The 22,279-nt window shown below is 42.1% G+C and overlaps 1 protein-coding gene across 2 annotated transcripts in view; it reads right to left on the minus strand.

Moving 5' to 3' along the window:
• Arhgap19 (Rho GTPase activating protein 19) overlaps positions 1–22,279 on the minus strand; it is a 38,260-nt gene that overhangs the window by 10,507 nt on the left and 5,474 nt on the right. The window contains exons 1-9 of one of the 2 annotated variants that reach the window (XM_076921156.1): positions 18,109–18,179; positions 15,484–15,749; positions 12,425–12,505; positions 10,602–10,811; positions 8,558–8,784; positions 7,693–7,779; positions 6,338–6,403; positions 4,982–5,173; positions 2,712–2,810 (exon numbers count right to left, since the gene is read on the minus strand). In XM_076921156.1, coding sequence (XP_076777271.1) covers positions 2,712–2,810; positions 4,982–5,173; positions 6,338–6,403; positions 7,693–7,779; positions 8,558–8,784; positions 10,602–10,811; positions 12,425–12,505; positions 15,484–15,749; positions 18,109–18,137 — 1,257 coding nt within the window. In that variant the 5' untranslated portion in view covers positions 18,138–18,179. Of the gene's footprint in view, positions 1–2,711; positions 2,811–4,981; positions 5,174–6,337; positions 6,404–7,692; positions 7,780–8,557; positions 8,785–10,601; positions 10,812–12,424; positions 12,506–15,483; positions 15,750–18,108; positions 18,180–22,279 lie in introns of those variants that run through there. The other variant, XM_034504206.2, reaches the window with a different exon arrangement.

The following is a 22,279-nucleotide window of genomic DNA, read 5'->3' on the forward strand; positions in this document are numbered from 1 at the left end:
CAAAAGCCCCCTTTTCTCACCTAATTAAGATGCCCAATTAAAATTAAACGCCTCGTCCTCATACAGGGTTTCCCATTTTCCCTCTATGAACCACCATCTTCCTACGTGCCATGTCCGTCTCCTCTCTATCTAGAGGCAGTAGTCCTTTGTCCCCCAAGACAAATGTCCTTCCTCCTTCCCTTGTTCCATTCCCCTTCTCCTTCATCCTCTATCTCCCATCTTTGCCTCTTATTCCCTGTCTTCAGTCCCTCTGGGGTAAATAAATCTCCTTTATGCTGAGAACTTGGTCTTGGGGACCTGAGCCAATACTTTTCCTTTCACCGTGAGACCCTGCTTTCAATTCGTTGGCATATACACAGAATGGAAATTGGTGGGACATAAAGTAATTCTATTGTTGATTTTCTGAGAGATGGTCATACTGTTTTCCCCAACAGCTTTGCCATTTTATATTCCCAGCAGTAGTGTATAGGGTTTTCTGGTTTGTGGATAGAGTCATCAGAGGGTGTGAGGTGACATGGTGCTATGGGTTCCTAATGATGAGTAATGATGAACACCTCTCTGTCTTTTTCTTGGTCTTGAGAAAACTGTCTATTCAGGTTACTTCCTGTTTTATAATGAGCTTGGATTCTGAGCACTATTGAGCCACATAAATTCCTTCTGTCTTCCAGACATTGTCTCCTAACCAGATACATGACTTACAAATATCCTCTCCTGCTCCTCAAGGCACTTGTTTATTCCACTGTGGATAGCAAACCAAACACTTCTGCAAGCACCATGTCCCAAAGGCCACTAGCCCCATTCGTGAGGATAGAGACTGGATTCCAGACCTCTACAAAGTAGAAAAAAGATCAAAATTGCCAGGTAGTGGTGGTGCAATGCCTTTAATCCCAACACTCTGGGAGGCAGAAGCAGGTGGATATCTGTGAGTTCAAGGCCAGTCTGGTCTACAGAGCAAGTTCTAGGATAGCCAAGGCTACACAGAGAAACCATGGCTCAAACAAACAAACAGATCAAAATTAAAGCTAAATGAAATTGCAACTGCTAATGACTTCAGCATAAAGGGGAGAAAATTAAAAATTGTGCAAAATAACTTTAAATTTTTAGTCAAAAGGATCCTTAATATTTGTAGACTTACATATTTTAATAATGTTAAAACAATTTCTTCTTCTTCTTTTTTTTTTTTTTTTTTTTTTTGGTTCTTAAATCCACCTGCCTCTGCCTCCCAAGTGCTGGGATTAAAGGCGTGCACCACCACTGCCCAGTGTTAAAACAATTTCTAAAATAAAAATAGAACTCAGAATAGAGTTAACCTCTCTGGATTAGCTTGCCATAGTTTAGGCATTGAAATAAACTTGAGGCCCAAGCCACAAGAGGGAGCCCACGCCTGATACTACCTGGCTAACTAGGAACCAGAGGCAGGGCAGCCCAGAAACCCAGGATAGCACCAAAAAAAAAAAAAAAAAAAAAAAAAAAAAGCAATGAAATGATTCCTAACAATATTCTGCTATACTCATAGACTGGTGCATACCCTAACTGACATCAGAGAGACTTCATCCAGCAACTGACAGAAACAGATGCAAAGACTCACAGCAAAACATCAATTAGGTAGAGTCAGGGAGCCCTGCAGAAACGAAGGAAGGATTGTAGAATCTGAGGGTTTGAGAATACAGGCCACAGAATCAACTAAGCAAGGCTCATAGGGGCTCATGAAGACTGAAGCAACAAACAGACCCTACATGGTCTGAGCTTGGTCTTCTGTGTACACTCTGTGGTTGTGTAGCTTGGTGTTCTTGCAGGACCCCTAATAGTGGAATCGGTGGAGTCTCTGACTCTTTTGCCTGTTTGGGACCCTTTTGCTCCTACTTGGTTGCCTCATCCAGCCTTGATATGAAGGAGGTGCCAGGTCTTATTTTAACATGTTATGCCATGTTCAGTGGATATCCTTGAGAAACCTGCTGTCCTGTATCTGGGGAGGAGGGGAGGTGGGAAGTTGGGGGAAGAGACTGGGAGGATAGAAGGAGGGAAAATGGAGGTAGGGATGTAATGTATGAGAGAATAAAAAGAAAGAAATGTGAACCCTGTGACCTACTGCCACCTGATGGCAGCTCTCACTAACTGCACTAATGTTCAGCAGTCTGCACACTTAGTGTCAGCAGCAACAACAACACAGAAACATATTTTCAATTTGCTCTAAAAACAAGATTTCTAGACATTTTGAAACATGGAAAGAAACAACAGTGAAAATATTAAATTCACCAAAAATAAAAGACACCAAAATCTACTGGGGCATTAGAAAGTCCAATGTCCAACAACATCCCCCGTCCTCAGCTTACTCACTTCTCCACAGATGTAGCAAGCCTCAGAGAGCAGCCTGTATAGTAAAGCAGGAAGCAAGAGAAACTGCTGTCCTCAGACATGGGGAGGAGAGAAGACCAGTGCTGCTTTCACACTCACAACAGATGAGTTACAACCATCTGTAATGAGATCTGATGACCTCTTCTGGTGTCTGAAGACAGCAATGGTGTACTCATATACATAAAATAAATCTTTAATTAAAAAAGAAAAAAAAATGAAGGCCTTTTCCAAACTCTGTCCCCTTACCAATTAACTCTTTCTAGGACTCCAAGGAACAGAATTAAGTTGTTCATGCACAAGAAAATAAGATGTCAATTTCCTGAGAACTGATGTGGGCAGCAGGAGCACAGGCTTACCTTGATAAGCCCACTGAAGGAGCGTGAGCGGGCTCTCTTCTGGACCCTGGGAGTAGAAGGTTCTCTCCCTGGCGTTTGAGTCAAAGACTGCTTATGGAACTACAAAAAAATACAGAGAACACTGTATTAATATTGTGCCATCAAGAAATGGCAGTTTAGGACAAATAATACAAGAGTGTAGATACTCAGAAAGTCAAAGACTCTGCTGATGTATGGGATAGACTGACAGGGCAATCACAAAAGCAGAGGGGACATTAAAAAACAAAAAGTACTCAATTACTCGGAGAAGTCCCGAGACTCAGATTCTCTGACTAAGGGATCCCTATCCCTGCCTTACAGAGAGGAAACCACGATCCGAGTGGTTGGGCTTGTCTAAGGTCTGCTAGGAAACCAGAATTATTTTTGCATCAAGTACCTGGGAAGCAGAGCGTTAGTAGCATAAGCCACAATAGTCCTCAACTTAACAAACTATATGCCAGGATTTATTTTAAGATAGAGTCTCATGTAGCACAGGCTGGCCTCAACTCTCTATATGGCCAAGAATGACCTTTAACTCCTAATCTTCCTGCCTCCATCTTCCAAGTCCTGACATTATAAACCTAGATGGCCATACCCAGTTTATGAGGTGTCAGGAATCCAGCCTAGGGTGCATGAATGTAATACAAGCCCTCTGAGCTGCCTCCCCGAGCTCCTCAGCCAGAGGCCCCTCAGGCACTGAAGCTCTCTAACTAGAGCTCACAACACTGCTAGGAAGGGAAAGGGACTGAATGGAAACATTGAATGCTGTCAGCTCTTTGTATACAAAGACAGCTCCAGTTGATAAAAAAAGCAGGGGGGAGGGGGGAGCAGGCACTGTATAGTCTTTGACCAGTGCTCTTATTTGTTCTCGTTCTCTCTCTCTCTCTCTCTCTCTCTCTCTCTCTCTCTCTGTGTGTGTGTGTGTGTGTGTGTGTGTGTGTGTGTGTGTGTGTGTGTGTGTGGTTTTGTGACAAGGTCTCATTGGGTAGCTCTGATCGTCCTAGAACTCATTATAGAGCAGACTACCTGAACTCAGAGCTCTGCTTGTCTACTGCTGGGATTACAAATGTCTGACACACACTTGACTTCTGCCACTCCTAAACCATCTCTATGATCATGACAAAACACTTGTAGGGGACTTTGTCCATTGCTGGAAACAGCTCAGTTCCCAACAGTGTCTGACACTTTTTTTTATCTTGCCTTATGCTAGACACACACACACACACATACACACACACACACACACACACACACACACACACACCAAAATAAAGGCAATCTTTTCCCAAAGAAGGTACAACCTGAATAAGAAATGAAGAGCTGTCTGCTGCAGTTCAATCTACAATGTCCTCCAAAGCCGGGGTGGTGATTGGGGGGTGGTCTATCCTACTGCACTACTAAGAGATGGAAGGGCCTATTGGAGGCCTTAGTTCACTGGGGGAATGCCCTCCAAGGGGTACTATGGCTCCTGGTCATGAAGTACACTGCTTTACCCTGCTCATGCTGATGCCTTAATGTCAGACCTCCCACAGGGCCACTTAGTCAAGGACAGAAATTTCTACACCTGTGTGCCAAGCACAATAACCCATGAGTCTGCACAGGAAGTGATGAGTGACACACAGGCCTTGCCTGTACAGCTACAAATCAAAAGGACTGAGACAAATCTCCCGAGAGACTCCCAACTAGTAAGAACCCACTCAAATCACACTGAGTCCTCAAAATGGCAAATGAAAGATCTAATCTTACCTCCAAACCCCAAAACAAGCAATCACAGACACCAGAATTCCTGTTTAATACACTTGGACCCTGCTTTAGGCTATTTTCTAACCACAAACAACTCCATTAGGAAGAGCTGCCTCTTCTGTTCTGCGCATCCTCTCCTCCTATACAAGCATGACATATGCATGTTACTATATGGTTTCACAAAGCTGGAAACTGAAATTCAGAAATTATATCCCTGGAAAATATACAGCACTTAAGTTCTGGAATACACTGGATCTACTGGTTCTCTCCAAACAAACCTTGGAGAGATTTTGTTAAGTGGCTAGAGTTATAGTTGTTCTAAGCAGAGTGTCTAAGCAGAGTTAACTGCAGAGAGCCAAGCCCTCCTCCACCTCTCTCCAGGACAGGAATACACTGCAGTTCCATAGACTATCCAAAGCTTGTTCCAAAAGACAGTGAAACTTAAATGTGGTCCTGAGTGGTGCTCTCCAGTGACTCCTAGTGCCCAGCTACGTCCCTGCATCCAGCACCTGTCTGATAAGTTGTTTCTTCTTTGCTGAGTCTGGCAAGTTATGAACATGTTGGAAGAGCTCTCTCAGTGCCTCTTCTGTGTGTTGCTGGGTCTCCTCCTGCTGGGAATAAGAATCTACCCTGTTCTGTTTCTGAGATCTTGCCAGCTGGAAGGACATGGCATGACATGAGGTTGTCAGATCAAGATCATCCTAAAGGAAAATGTATAAAAAGTCAATTAATACATGTTTCTGATTTTGTTTGATTCCCACAATTACTCTGATCAAAAGAAGGAAGAGTGGAAATATGACATACTACTACATCCGGGAACAATGAAAATGAGAATACAATTACCAGATGAACAAAAATCTATTAATAAAGGGTTCTGAATGGTCCACTTCCATGATCTGCCTAGACTTCCATGATCTGTCCCTAGACTCTTTATGAGTCTAGGGACAGTTTGGTTTACAGAATTAGTCCCAGGACAACCAGAGCTACATAGTGATACCCTGTCTCAAAACACCAAAGAATATTGCCATAGACAATTGTAGCTGTTTGAGTTCCATTTTCAAAACACTTTTTAATTTCAAGCAATACTTTTTGCTATCCAGTAAGCTCTTAACAATTGAGCCACCTCTCCTGCCCATGGGCTCAAATATCTTAACTATTTGACAGTTTAATCACACCAACAAACTTGAATAAGAATTAATTATCTAGGGCTGGATATGGGTGGATATCTGGCCTCTGTTGGCACCTGTACTCACACGTACACGCCCATACTCACATATATACACTTAAATAAAAATAAACATTTTGGGGAATGGGTTTGAGACAGGGTTTCTTTGTGCAGCCCTGGGCACATATGGTGGTGACTCATATAGCTGCTTCAACTCCGGCTCTGGAGGATCCAACAGCACCTTCTGACTTCCATAGGCTACTGCACACAAGTGGTGAACTTAAAACACTCAGTCACACACACATACACATAAAATAATTATTTTAATTAAATTAAAATTTTAAAAAAGGATAAGTTACATAGGACTGAACTTTTGTTACTATAATGAATGTTGCTTAGATCATGGGCTAATAAAATACATACAGGTTTTATGAAACCTTTACCATATAATCTGTGCATGACACACATGTGGAGGACATCGTCCGCCGGTGAGGATCTGAAAGCAAGTGAGCATATGCTACATGGGGCATTGTTGTCTCAACAACTCCCTTCTCAGTCTGTGTCCCTGCTGAAACACATGACTAGATAAATCGGGGCGCTAACACTAAAAGCACTAGCTTAAGGATAATGTTATACTTTGTTTTAAAACTTCACTAGTCTGAATTCTTCCCTTGTTTAGAGACCAGTTTCCTGTTCTTACCTTCGACACGTGAGTTCTGGAGCCCAAATAGTACAACCTGGCGCATTCCCGAATATAAGCAGGAGCCTGGGCACGACAGAAAAGGAAACCAGGGCTCAGTGGCTATTAGGACCTAAAAATCTTTCAGGCCACAGAAAGAGAATCATAACATTATGGGTAGATTACTCTGAAAAACCAAACACTTTCCAAAAATACCATATTTGACCAAATAGACACCTCTACAGATCTGATAGGAAACTGTAGGAAGGCACCGCTGTAGCTGCTACTGTTTTAAAAACAAAGGTAGCATGAGGCACTCACAAGCCAAAATAAAAATACAGACGGTTCCCAGAGTCTCTGCCTCCTGATCGCTCAGCTATCCCTGCTGCCACCCCTCTGCTCTGGCATCCTGGGCTCTAACTTTCTACAACTGTAAGCCTCAATTAAAATTCTTCTTTTATAAGTTGCCTTGGTTAGCCATGTTTGGTAGTGCACACCTTCAATCCCAGTATTTGGTAGGCAGAGGCAAGTGGATCTCTGTGAGTTCAAGGCTAGCCTGGTCTACATAATGAGTTTTACAATAGCCAGGGCTATTTAGAGAGACCCTGTCTCAAACAAATAAAACAAAATAAACAAGTTTCCTTGGCCATTGTGTCCTGTCACAGTAATAGCACATAACCAAGACACATGAAAATATGTTCTACATCACTCATCTCTGCAGACATCAGAACCACAGTGAGACTCATCCTGCCCCCATTAGGATGACAACCATGAGAAAATAACCATCAGACAGAAGGAGGAATGGTAAGGACATGGATCCCACTCTACTATTAGGAGATACGGAAAACAGTACAGGTGCTGCAGACAACAACAGTGTGGCAGTTTCTTGGGAACATTTAAAAAGTATTACCATATAATCTAGGAATATACCAAAAAGAATAAAGGCAGGGCTGTAAGGAATGTTTGCACATCCATGTTCACAACAGCATTACAACAGTTTAACCATAGACACAGTCTGAACATTTATTCACATATGAATAGATTAGCAGTATGTAGAGTGTACACACAGAAAACTACTATGCAGCCTTCAGAAAGGAAATGCTACCACATGTTACTCTGTGGAGAAATTTGAAGACATAAAAGGTAAAAAAAAAAAAAGTCATAAAAGGTAAAAAAAAAAAAAAAAAAAAAAAAAAAAAAAAAAAAAAAAAAACCCTAAAAAATTAGAAACAGAGAGACTCATTCTATTTCTATGTCTAGCCCTCCCCACCATCCATTCTGCCCTACAATCCCACACAGTGCCTCCCTCTCCTCCAGGGTCCTGCCCTGCCCATCTTCCTGGTCCTATTACCAACCAAAAGTCATCCCTTACCTACCTTAAAAAGTTTCTGAGAGTGTTTGATCATAAAAGCCATCCCTGTGTTTAACTTTGTGATATTCTCCTGAAGGTCATTTGCAGTGACCTAGTCAGTGGAAAGAGACCAAACAAAGGGCATTAAGAACTGGGAAGTGCTCACCAGTGCATGTCACTGAAAGGCTTTGGGCTAGCAGGTTTCCACTTAAAATGACATAAAAGCACAGACATGTGTCCCTAAAATGACCAGGAAATCCTTGAGCTTTCTTCACTTCCTACTTCTGCTCATAGACACCTAAGCCTAGGATTCAAACCACAGATAGCAGAAAGGCAGTCAAGGGCCCTGGCTCTGTGGAGAATGGGAAGTTCATCCACAGAACTGTCCATTAATGCTACTAGAGCTGACATCGTTCCACAACACAGTCAAACTGCAATGATCCCTTGTCCTGTTTCTCTTGCCTCTTTTATGAAGAAGACTCACTGTATGGGAGTAAAACTGTTAGCACAGGTTAGACTGCTCTGTTGGCTTGGAACATTATCCCACAGGATCACACTGATCTATTCCAAACCTTTAAAAATTAATTTGCATTAATCCTTCAATTATTAAAAATCAATTGAATTTACCAAGGAGCATTCTTATTGAGAGTGGAGTCACCTTGTCTGGCTTCTTTAGCAGCTACAGGGATGGCGTCCAGAACGGGTCCCAGCAGGATTAGTAGAGCCTGACTTACAGAGAGGTTCCAGGAGCCAGGCCCCTCAGTTTTGATAACTCCTAAACTCCTAACCTCATAATGAAGGCTGGCCCTTGGATAACCTCACCAGTGTGCACCCACAGGGGGAGCCCAGCCAGAAAATCAAGCCCTAAAGATCTTCCCCTCAATACTAACATTTTTGGGCCACAGGACATGGGGTGCAAACATAAGAGCAAGGTTATGGGCGGACATCTTATTCTTGTCTTGCTTCTTTGCCGTTTGATACAGGAGATCAAGCAGTAACTTCAGCAAGTTCCGATTGGCTGGAGGGAGGATTAGGAAGAGCAGCTGCAGGGCCTCAATCTGCCGCTCCTTGTCTGGTATGTTGGTCTTATTTCCTTTATCATCAAACTGCATCAGATCTTGAAAACAAAACAAAATATTATTGGAAAGGAAGGAATAAACCAGCCCAAAAAAGTCAATGCTATTTTGATTATTATTTTCCCCTCACTCCCACCAAAGAAAGAGAAAGAATAAAAAAATCAATCATAAAGCAAATTCAAAACTGCTAATACCTTAGGAAGGGCCTAGATTAAAATACCAACACTATTAAAAAATAATAAAATAAAATAGGCAACTAATGGGCTTTGCAAGGTACTTCCTGTGTGACTATGAACCCGAAGCATAAGCCCTGGCATCACAAGAAAGCCAAAGCAAAACATAAGAAGTAATGTCAATTTAATTCAACAACTAAAGACAACCCAATTAATTTTAAAATGTGGGAAAGCTTTAAGTAGACAGTTAGGTGTGGTAATACACAGGCTGTGTACCTAGCATCAAGGAGGATAAGAGGCAGCCTGAGTCACCTTATCTGAAAACAAAAAAGAAAAAAAAAAAGAAAACAAACAAACTAAATAGACATCAAAGAAAATAGTATACACAAACCAGGCAGGGTGACAGACACCTATGTATGGTTCTAACTACTTAGGAGGCAAAGGTAGGATTGTGAGTTTGAGGCCAGCATAGGTAATTTAACAAGGCCTGTCAATTTAAAGAAAAGGGGAAGAGAGAATGGAGAGGAAAGAATAGATGTCCTAAGAGTGGTCAGTAAAGTTGAGTATGCTGGATGTCGACTATCAATAAAATATCAATAAAATAGTCACGCTGACTAGGATAACCTGAATAAAAGCATTGGCAATACAAATGCTGGCATGGAGAGCATGAAGCCTTCTACTATTGGTGAGAGCACTAAATGGTGTAACCACTTTGGATCTTTTTTTAAGTTTGTTTGGGTCTTTTGCTTCCATGTATGTGTGCAACACGTGTGTGCACTGCCCACTGAGAGTATCAGATCCCCTGAAACTGGAGTTACAAACAGTTGTGAAGCACAAAGTAGGTGCTGGGAATTGAACCGGGGTCCTCTTAACCACTGAGCCATCTCTCCAGCCCTAGTGTAACCACTTTGGAAAATATGTGTGCCTCAAAATGTTAGTTACAGTTAAGTCCCAGCAATACCCAAAAGAAGGAAAATCAGGTCCATGGGCACCTCTGATGATGTCAGCCCTCTGCTCTTCCCTACTCACTTACGCTGTGGCTAAAGGGTAAGTCAGAGGGAGCCATGCACAGGATGACTCCAAGCAGCTCCTCTCCAACTGTGCCTCCGGTCATACGTTCTCAAGAACAGGAAGTCACCAGGAAGTCCAATGGATATGTCTGATACTACACCAAACATGGTAGAGAGAGAACTGACTCCTATAAATTGTCCACTGACCTCCATATGCATGCTATGTCAATGTGCACAGAACATACAAAATAAATATAATTTTAAAAAATGTTTAAAAGGGGGAACAATGAAGAGAAAGAAGATGACAACTGATCAACTCAAACTTAACTGACAGATCTGTAAGGAGGCCAGTAGGATCCTGACGCCTGAGCCAACATCAGAGCACTTTAGAGAGTAAGAAGCACGGACTGGAGAGATGGCTCAGTCAGTTAAGAGCACTGACTGCTCTTCCAGAGGTCCTGAGTTCAATTCCCAGCAACCACATGGTGGCTTACAACCACCCTGTAATAGAATTTGATACCCTTTTCTGGTGCTCTGAAGACAGCTACAGAATACTCATATACATTAAATAAATCTTTAAAAAAAAAAGAGAGAGAGAGAGTAACAAGCAACAGGACATCACAAAGCACATCACTAAATTGAAAAACATATTTTAATCTCTTTCTTTATACTCACCAGCAATTTTGAGGTGCACATGAAAATGTTTATGAGTCAGCAGGGGCTCTGGTAACTCCCCTAGAAACATCTTCAGCAGCGTGGCAACATCATTTGAGTGAAACTCTCCTGAATCCAAGTCAATATCGGTCCCATTATTGAGAGCATCCCTCAAAAGCTGCTGTCGGACACTGTTGCCTGGTACTCTAAACAAGCCCTCTACTCGCAAGTCTGCTCAGCACGGGCAGGCCAAAGGAAACAGAAGAAAATCATGATTAATGTACACAGAATAAAACATCTTTCTCTTCAAAAACATTTCACAAAACCCTTTCTAAAGGAGGCTTTGCCAATATTTCTAGGGAAGCATGAAACCTTTTGGGGCCCCTGAGCATCTGAAGATGACTGAGGTACCACTAGATACTAAATTTAACATAATCAATGGCAGAGAAAAAAAAAACAAAAAACCTTAAAAAGTAAAGAGAGGCCGGGCGGTGGTGGCACTCGCCTTTAATCCCAGCACTTGGGAGGCAGAGACAGGCAGATTTCTGAGTTCGAGGCCAGCCTGGTCTACAGAGTGAGTTCCAGGACAGCCAGTACTACACAGAGAAACCCTGTCTCGAAAAACCAAAAAAAAAAAAAGTAAAGAGAAAGAAAACCCAGATCTCAAGACCCCTTATCCTTGTTCCTCACAAACTCTCAAGGAGCAGAGTTCACCTATGGAAATCTGTGGTGCCTGTAAACTGTTTGTCTTCATCTCTGCATTGCTGTAGGATTCTAATCTATCACCCTGCAGCTAAGAGACTCCCAAAAGCTTAGAGTCATTCCAAATAGGCTGTTCCCATCTAGCTAGTTCTTAAAAAGAAAGGTAGAAAGACACACAGTTTTGGTTTGATCTGAAAGAAGCTTCTCCATGTTTTCATCTTTGGGTGTCCCCCCAATTCCAGGGTCTGAGTTCCATGACCAAGGTACCAGGCAAGTGATAGCAAAGGAATGAATGGGACCCACAACAAACTGGAAAACATACCCCTGGGCTCCAGCAGATCCTATCCACATAGCAGCTGGGCTGAAGGATGCCAGGTATTCTCATCACTCAAACAACCTGAAAGCCTGGATTCTCCTCATCTTAAATCCCTGATGGCTTGTTATGGTTTTAATACATCTTGGGCCAACAACAACTAACCAAAAAACCCCACAAATCCAGATGCCTCAAAAGCCATTTTCTTAAAATAATTTATTTTTATTTTATGTACATTGTTTTGCCTGCATGTATGTCTGTGTGAGGGTGTTGGGTCCCCTGGAACTGGAATTACAGACAGTTGTGAGTAACCATGTGGGTGCTAGAAATTGATCCCAAGTCCTCTGGAAGAACAGAGCCATCTCTCCAGCTCCTGCTGCAAACCCTTTTAAGATGTGAGTCTGCAGCCTCTGCTGTAGTATATCAAGTTGGGCTCTTAGAACAACAACCCAAAGGCTTACTAAGAACTAAAATGAGACTGATATGTTAGCCACAGAGTCCTAAAGATGAAAGTATCATGCTTTCTTGAATCCATGTCATAATTCTTTAGGAACAAGGAGTTGTTGCAGAACTGTCTGAGTTAAAAGGGAATTATGATTTCATAGATGTTATCTAATCTATCTACATCTTTGAAAACAAGGCAAATCAATAACAGACATGAAATTCAAAGGGAAATAATATTTTTAAAAAAATCTACCACCTGAAATTATCAGTAGTTCTTTTTGTTGTTGTTGATGGATAGTTGGCACATACTAATCCATTAGTCAACTGTCAAAGGAAAACTGGTAATTCATTCAACACAGAACATTGAAGCTTTGAGTAGTCTTACTTTTGTGCAGATATTCAATCAGTTGATATATCTGGGCAATGCCTTCCTCCGTCAATGGAGATCCAAATACCACTCCTTTTTCTGGAAAAAAAAATGTCATAGGACAAGGCTGTATTACATCAACAGTATAAGGCTATCAACACAATGATACATCAACAGTATAAGGCTATCAATACAATGATTTTTATGTGTATTTATTTATTCAGGGGCAAGACACACGTATGGTGGTTAGATGACAACATATGGAAGGGGTTCTTTCCTTTCACCATGTGGGTGCTGGGTCATCCGGCTAGCATCAGATGCCTATATTTGAGAGCCATCTCACCAGCAAAAACACCACCATTCTAAAATCATTCAAGCTTCCTATCATTTCACAAGATAGGCAAACAAAAATCTAAAAAGAATTTAAAACTAAAGACTACGACTATACCCACAAAATGCAGTCAGGGCAACTGTCCAGTCAATTCTCTCCATATTGAACATCAGATCATGAATTCCTAGAGGCATAAACTTTTCTTATTTAAGCACATTGATATTTAATTTAAAAACAAGAACCTGAACATGATTGTCAACTCATGACAATTATCACTAGGGTTGGTATAGGATATAATCTTTTTATATATATTTTTAAATTTTTATTTATTTACATGTATATATGTGCAGGTACATATATGTGGTGGGTGCATATTATGAGGATATGATCTTTTAATGTTTAAATATTTCATCCTGCCTAATGATTTCCTTATATTTAATAAAATAAAACAGGGCCCTTTAATATCTTATCAAAAGTCAAAAGCAGTACTCCACACTTCCTGGTTGGCTCTGCAGCCTGTTCCACAGGAGGGAATCTATACCTAACACTGTCAGCCTGATCAAAAGCCCATGGCTAGGGAGGCCCACAGACCTTCAGGAGCAACCTACTATTGTTTTGTTAAATTATCAAGCTGTCAAACTGTCTTCTAAATATTTATGCTACAGATGGGAGCTGCTTTCAACCTCAGCCAGAAAGCTGCCTTTTTAAAGTGAGCATCAGTTAATGTAGAAACTCGTAATGGTTACAGTGCTCGGAATAGCGGATTGTGAGTACTCCGCCCTAAACAGTACATCAGTATCAACATTCTCCCCAGAAGATTCAAGGAACTTGGACAAAAAACATAGGAGCCAGTGATTGTGGTGGAATGCTGGGAAGTGCTTTCCTCTGGAGATGACATGCAGCCACACTTACAGCCTCACAGCAGCTGTGGCTGCCTGCACAAGGCCAAGCCAGTCAGTCAGCATCTCAGCAGGATAGGGGGGGTCCAAAGGCGCCACAACTAGCTGTGGACTGCGGCAGCTGATGGCTGCTGGGGAAGTGAGGCAGTTCTTCTCTGGAGGGGTAGCCACATGTGAACTCATGCTCCCACAGCCCCATGCATGCAGACATCACAAATTAGACTCTGGGTTTAAAAAAAAAAAAGCTGGGCAAGATGGCACACACCTTGAATCTCAACAGAGACAGGGAGCTCTCTGGGGAGTTCAAAGCCACCCTAGTCTATACAGCATGCTCCTGACCAGCAAGAACAATATAATGAGATCCTATCTAAAAATAAACAAGCTTGGGAAGGAAGGAAGGAAGGAAGGAAGGAAGGAAGGAAGGAAGGAAGGAAGGAAGGACATGAAGCTCAGATGGGAATACACAAAAGGCGTCAGAGGGAAAGAGGCAACAGGATCAAAAAACATTGTATACACAAATGAAATTCTCAAAGAATACACTATATATAACATGTATGTGTATATACATATATATATATATACACACCACCTCTCTCTCTCTCTCTCTCTCTCTCTCTCTCACACACACACACACACACACACACACACACACACACAAAATGGTGCTACAACTTCTAGAAAAGCTTGTTTTTGAGGTGATATAAGAACTAACTTTATCTAAGCAGTCCATAGAATGAAAATGTTTACAAACTACTGTAGTATTTATTTATTTATTTTGATTTTTGAGACGATGTCTTTTTATGTAATCCTGCCTGTAGTAGGGCTTCCTATGTAGACCAGGCTAGCCTCAAACTCACCAAGCTCCTTCTGCCTCTGCCTTCTGAGTGTTGGGACTAAAGGTGTATAGTACCACAACCAGCTCTTGTCTTTTTGTCCTTTTTTGTGGGGGGTGTGGTAGGGGTTAAGTATGCATGTGATTCAGTGGTAGAAAGATTACTAGTATGGATGTAGTCCTGAGCTCATCCTCAGTAGAACAACAACTATTCAGCATCCTTGACTGTCTTCTCCTGCTAGGTAACTTTACTCTGTCTAGTGTCATTTTAACTGAATGAAGCAGTTCATTCTGTAGTCCCAGCTATTCTAAAGACTGAGGGTAAGACAGTCACTTGAGCCTGGGCAACAGAGTGAGATACCATAAAGAAAGAAAAGACGGAAGGGACTGAAGGAAGGAAGGAAGAAAAGATACCTGAAAAACGTTATTTTAGTGTAATACTCTTAGGGCATGAAAACTGAGATGTCCTTGATAAGCCTAAACTAATCACAGCCATCTCTCAGGACTGAATGTATTTTCTATCTTCTCTTTCTATGTTCCCTTTTCTTCACCTCCCCTTCCCTTTTCTCCTCTCCTCCTCCTTTTCTTCTTCCCTGTCTCTTGAACAGGGTTTCACAATGTGTCCACGCTCCACTCAAACTTCAGATGATTTTCATCACCATTAAAGTTCTACTAACAAAAATGAAGTCAAAACACCAAAAGTGCTTTAGGATAATTACAAGTTCTCAGTGAGGGTGTGGAGGATAAAGCCCCGCCCACACTGGGAGGAAGAGTCAACAGCTAAAAGCACTTGTTACTCTAGCAGGGGACCTGGCATGGCACCTCACACCTGCCTGGACTCCAGTTCCCAGGGATCTGATGCCCTCTCTGGTTTCCATGGGCACTTACATATAACTGGTACACATACAAACAGGCACAAACATATCACATTTAAAAACACATAATTTTTTTCAAATCGAGAGTAAAGGTCAATCAGCAGCTAAGACCCACTGCCCTTCATTGGCGGAAGACCTACCCTTCCTCTTGAGAGACATTAGAGACCTGAAGAATCCTGCCGCTGGGCCAGCCCCACCAGGCAACTTAAGGTCCACTTCACCCATCAGCTGAGCCAACTCAGTTCCAGGCAAATCAATAAGTCTTGTGATATTGCTGACCACCAATTCAGTGAACACCTCTGGTTTCTCATGTCGGAGTTTCTCCACAAAAAAGTCAGGATTGAAGATAACAGGCCGACCTCGAAGGGGAGTGTCATTGCAAATGACAAAATTGCAGATGGCATCACTGGAAAAAAAAAAAAAATCAAACAGAAGTTTCTTTGAGGAGTCATTTTCGTGTTTCTCACTTCCTAGCCCAGGGTTCAGCAGTTCCCGAGTATACACACAGCAGAGGGTTCCTAACAGGCAGCTTCCTCCAGTAAAAGTAGCTGACCTTGGAGTCTGCTCTTCATAGCCAAAAGGCATTCACAGAATGGAAGAGGCTTACAGCTACATAAAGATAGACATTAATTCAGCTTTGCCGAGGCCCACGGACAGACAGGTTTTAGCTGCGTCCTCGTTTAGTGAGTGGTTCTTTGTACATGCTAGTCAAGTGCTCTATGACACTGTGCTACTAGATCTAAACCCGTTTTTACTTTTAAATCTTTCACTCTGCGTGCCTCTGACGCATAAGTCATTATGGAAGTCTAACTCTTGGTCAGAAAGGTTCTTCTCCACAAGGCTCTGATCTTCATATTTAAGAACTCAATCGCTGAGCCAGGAAGACAGCCAAGCCCGATGACCTGAGTTTGATACCTGACTCCCACCAGCTGTCCTCTGCTCCCCACATCACGCTGTGGTGCATACTCTCACAACAACATGCAAAATAAATATGTGTCAAAATGGTTTTAAGTATAAAATTTCTAAAAATAACTCTACCGTTGTGCATGGCAGCACATGACTGTAATTTCAGCATTCTTCATGAGGCAGAGGTGGGAAGATTGGGAGTCGAAGAGCAGCCTATATAATGAGACCCTGACCCAAACAGTAGTTAAGTGGTTAAAGAGATGGCTCAGCACTTAAGAACACTTGCTGCTCTCCCAGAAACCTGAGTTTGGTCACCAGCACCCATGTCAGAGAGCTCACCAGTAACTGCCAGTATCTATCACTCCAGGGGATCTGAGAACTTTTTTTTACAAAACTTCTAAAAAATGATCCTTATTACTAAATTAAATTGAATAAAAATAAGAAAGTACTACTCCACCTCCTGTATCATACACATCGCTTGCACTCACCATCGATGATCCCTAACGTTGGTTCTAATCCTTATCATATATACACAGTCATCAGTTATATAGCAGATGAATACACAGAACACATCACAAAGGACTATTTATCATGTCTCAGTAAAGCAAAGTTAAATTCACCTGACTCATACAAACACTTTCACAATAAAATATCCAGGGCACCCAGGCTATCAAGTACTGTTCCAGGAAAAGTAATGCCTCTAAATATTAAACAGATCTAATCAGCAGCACATCTGCTAACCCAACATGACCTTCCCTCACAGTGCTGGGCTTCCTGCATGTTAGGCACTCTTCATAGCAATATCCCAACCTTGATTGGTTGGGTTGGGTTGGGTTGGTTTGTTGTTTTTTGAGAGACAAGATCACTCACACTACAGCCAAAGCCAGCCTGCAATTCATTCTCTAGCCCTACTGCCTCAACCTCCCAAATATTGGGATTATAGATATAAACTACCATACCCAGTTAATAATTTGTATTTGTGGTACTGGGGGTTAAACCCAGGACCAAATCCATGCTAGGCAACTGCTCTCCCAGAGCCACATCCTCAGAAGCTGATAATTTTTAATAACAGTATAATGAAAAATTCATGAAAGTTAATTGGTACTTCCTTGAAAATAAGTGATTGTGTAATCTTTTATTAATCTTTTGTTAAAATAATGTTAGATACATTAATATATATAAAGCACATTATGTCCTAGTCCTGAAGTATTAACTTGTATACATGTAAAAGCCTACAGACTTGCATTATTTTAACATCCAGAGCATGACTGGTTAAGACTGAGATTTTTGCCACTGCTATCCCTTCCAGTCCTAAACTGGATCAAACTTGAAAAGGAACAAGAAACACAAAGCCCGCCTTCCTACCAGCCATCATCCAAAAATATGCTTTCTCCTAAACAGCTTGAGCAGGTTCAAGGCTGCCATAAGGAAAACAGATGCACTGGACGCCCTAATGTGCACGGTTCAGCACAAACCACCTCATCGACTTCCCCTCTGTGCCCCAACCTACTCTGCCCAAGTTCATTCACTCTTACGATGCCACACTTTCTCCTTAAGCAAATTATTTTTTAACGTCTTCACTTTTTCAGAGTAGAGCACCTGGTATGAGGACTTGTGAGACAGAAATAATTTAAAGTAAGATGATAAGAGAGGGAAAATAGTTAAGAGAGGTTTTCTTTTGAAGTTCCCCCATATTACAAAGCCCTTCCTAAAGAACATACACTTCCACAACACAAAGCTAGCAATATCTTTGACTGTGTATAACAAAAGACATTTCTAGGACTAAAAGAAATAACATCCTATTCTTCAAGATTATAAAACTAAGTTTGCTCAAGTTCAAGAAAAATTAAACTTCTTACATAAACGCCGAAAGCTTCTGATGAGGCATTGCTAAGTGCGAGAGACAGGACAAAGCTTTCTCCTGCTGTAACAAAGGACTCTCCTTTCTGGCCCCTGTGCAACCTACACAAATTCCAGGCATGTAGGAGGCACAAGGACATATTATGGGGCCTGAAAGGCAGTACTTACTAAGCTCTGAGGACTCTTCTGCACGGAGGAACAAAACAGAAGTAAAAAACTAGACTAGCTAATCGTACTTGCTAGTCTCTGAGTGAGACTCAGCAGCAGGCTCCTTCACCACTACACTGCAGGCTATAGAAAATGAAACATCGCTAATGGAAGCACACAGGATGGAAACCTTCATAATATAGAGGAAGGATGGTCTCTACAGAATTCACAAAAAATAAATTCCAGCTTCCATATTTTGTTTTAGATTTTTTATGTGTGTGTGTGACTATGTGAGCAGGTGCCCACAGGAGCCAGAAGTAATCAGATCCCTAGAACTTAAGTTATAGGTGGCTGTGTGCCACCTGACATGGGTACTAGGAACCAAGCCAGAGTCCTCTGCAAAAGCAGTAAGCATTCTTAACTGTTGAGCCATTTTTCTAGTCCAGCTCAGGTTGTGAAATGAAAATTCCAGTGCCAAATATGGGATACTTCCCACTGGTCAGGGCTCCAAAACAAAGCTATTGTTAATAGATCATATTGGTAGACACCACACAGTTTGGTTGAAGGATCAGGCTGGAATTGAGCTAGACAATTCCTCCCTACAGCTAGATTTCAAACTGCCTGGAAGGTGCAATGCAGACTGATAGGAACCAACATTTTAACAATGGACCCTGCCTGCTATAATACTCAGATGCCAGGCAAGATATTCCACAGGGAAAATAATCCCATGACTTTATGGGGGCAGACAACTGCCTTCTGACTGGATTTGAACTCTACTCCATATTGGAGGTCACAGGCCCTAGCAGGAACCCACTGTTGCTGTTTTGCTAATGAACAAGTTGTGAAATTGCCTTCTGTTTATTCCATAGATTATGTTACTCTCGGCCTTGGGAAGTGGATCCTTTTGCAGTGGACACCAGTTGTTCAGTGTTATAGCCATAAATTGCCTATGTTCCAATAAATTAACCCTCATCATGCTCATGCTAACTACCCTAATTAAACTCAGTGAGTTACAGAGGAAGGTGAAGAAAAGTGAGGAAGGTTTGTGGGACAAAGAAGGGTTTGGGGTGAATGGGATAAAAGAGGGGACTAGGGCCGGGCGGTGGTGGCGCACACCTTTAATCCCAGCACTTGGGAGGCAGAGGCAGGCAGATTTCTGAGTTCGAGGACAGCCTGGTCTACAGAGTGAGTTCCAGGACAGCCAAGGCTAACAGAGAAACCCTGTCTCGAAAAACAAACAAACAACAACAACAACAAAAAAAAGGGACTAGGGATAGAGATGATCAAATACACTATACAAATGTATGCAGTGGTCAAAGAATACTATTTTTAATTCAAAACAATATGGATCTAAACATGGAACAAGAAACATTAAGAAAAACTTCAAACAAGGTGTTTTGTTTGGGGAGACGTTATCTGTAGGGGAGGTGTTCGATAGTGTTTCTTTTGTTCTGTGTTTAACCTTGCTACAAATAGAGTCCAAGGCTTCACGCGTGCTAAGAGAACACTCTGCAACTAAGCTATATCCCTAAAAAGCACAAAGACCCAGTGACCAAGGCCCAGCAGTGATTTGTGGAGGGGTCAAGGAAATCAAAAGTGGTCCTTGTTTAATTTTATATGCAGATGAGAACTTACTGGGTAAAGGCTCCTGCTGTCAAACCAGACAACCTGAATTCAATCCTTGGAAACTATAAAAGTGATCAATGTAGTTACACACACTTATAATCCCAGTACTGAAGAGGCAAAGACAGGAGGATCCCTGGGGCTCACTAACCAATCTAGCTTAAGTCATAAGATATAAAAGCATAACCCACAAAGAAAATGTTGAATATTTACCTACATTAAAATTTTTCAGCCAGTGATATGGCTCAGCAGGTAATGGTAATTGCTATGTACGCCAGGCAATTCAAATTACAATCCCTACAAAGAGTGAAAGGAGAGAGCTGACTCCAAAACATTCTCCTCTTGACCTCTACATAGGCTCTGCAGCACATGTGCCCACACATGCATCATGTGCATGCACACACATGCACACACACACACACACACCATATAGACTCTCCATAATGAAATCACATGCCTCCACAGGAGTGCAAAGACCTTACTCATGAGGCTCTATTAGATAGTTGCTTGTTGCTTTGAAGTACTGGTGTTACCTTAGTTGTTAGGATCACAGCCTGGGCCTTGGCAGCCCTGTCTTCAATAGGCCAACTAAACAAACAACAAGTAGTGAAAATCAAAGGGAAATCTATTCACCATGGCCAAGAGAAAGAGGAAAAGAGATTCTCTCTCTTTCTCTGTCTCTGTCTGTCTCTGTCTGTCTCTCTCTGTCTGTCTCTCTGTGTCTCTGTCTCTCTCTCTCTCATACATACACACACACACACACACACGCACACGCACACGCACACGCACACGCACACGCACACGCACACGCACACACACACACCTGTTCTGGAACTTGCTCTGTAGACCAGGCTGGCCTCAAACTCACAGAGATCTGCCTGCCTCTGCCTCCCAAATGCTGGGATTAAAGGTGTGTGTTACCACCAGCCATCAAGGTTAAGGTTTAAATAGAAGGCAAGTGGGCAAGTGATATGCACAGTTAAGCAGTCCAAGATCAAGTGGTCTGACAAGTTGACAGAACTTTGTGAACTCTCTTTCCAGAAAACAAGTTCCCCCTCTGGCCTGCACCATGGCCCCAGCACTTGCCTTCTTTCCAATTTTCCTAAAAAAAATCTAATTTCCTGTTGTCCATTTTTGTTTCAGTAGTCTGGCAGCTAAAGGGAGAGGAATGGTTTTGTCTTAGTCAGTGTTCTATTACTGTGAAAGATACTATGACCAAGGCAACTCTCAGCAAAAGAAAGCATTTAATTGGGAGTTTGTTTACAGTTTTAGAGAATTAGTTCATTATCTTCATGACAAGAAGCAGACAAGCATAGACTAGCTAGTTTTACATAGATGAGAGTTTTACATCCTTATCCACAGGTAGCAGGCAGAAAAAGAGACACTGGGCCTTGCATGGGTGGCTTTTGAAACCCCAAAGCCCACTCCCAGTGGCAAGACCTCCTCCAATAAGGCTGTACCTACTTGAACAAGACCACACTCCTAATCCTTCCCTAAACATTCTACCAGCTAGGGATGAGATATTCAAATATATGAGCCTTTGGGGGCTAGTCTCACTCAAACCACCAACATCTTCATTCTGTCAAGACCTGGCACTCAAACCAGGGGCCCACACATGCTAGGGAAGCAGTCTACGAACCTGCATGCACACTCTTTCAGTTTTATGGTGCACGCATACATGTGTGTACAGTGCACCCATCACAAAAATGAAATGGCCCTATGTTAGAAAGAGGTCTGAGACAGTCAGGGCTACTCTGTCTCAACAAAACAAAACAACAACAAAACAAAACTAACAAAAAATAAAATAAAATAAATAAAAGCTGTAAAAGGTTGGGCAAGGAAAGGGGTGGGAAGTTGCTTGCCTCACAAGCATGAATTCAATACCCAGCTACGTGTAAAGCATGGTGGTGTGGCCATGGGTTACAATCCCAGAGCTGGGATGGGAGACAAAGATTCTAGATGCTCAGGGCCAGTCAGCCTAGTTAAGTGGGCAACTCCCAGGTCTTAGTGAGAGATCCTATCTCAAAAACCAGAGTGGCTAGCTCCTAAGGAACAACCACCCAAGGTTGACCTCTGCCCCCTCTACAGATGTGCACACACACATGGGCACCCACACACACATACAAACACATACTCACACACACACTCTCTCACTCACAATTTAGGGCTAGGAATTGGCACAGGGTAGAGTACTTGCCTGGTACACTCAGAGCCCTTGGTCTAGGTCTAATTCCCGTACCAAAAATAAATAAATAAAAGGACAGGTATGTCAGAAGCAGGAAATGGGAAAATGAGTAATTAGGTGTGTAGGTAAGCAGATAAGCAGCTATCTCCAAGGATGGCAGAGGCCAGAGTCATTTTACAACCTGGCTGCAGTCTACAGTGATTTCTCTTACCACT

The sequence above is a fragment of the Arvicanthis niloticus genome, chromosome 1 (assembly GCF_011762505.2).
Source record: "Arvicanthis niloticus isolate mArvNil1 chromosome 1, mArvNil1.pat.X, whole genome shotgun sequence".
NCBI classification, from domain to species: domain Eukaryota; kingdom Metazoa; phylum Chordata; class Mammalia; order Rodentia; family Muridae; genus Arvicanthis; species Arvicanthis niloticus.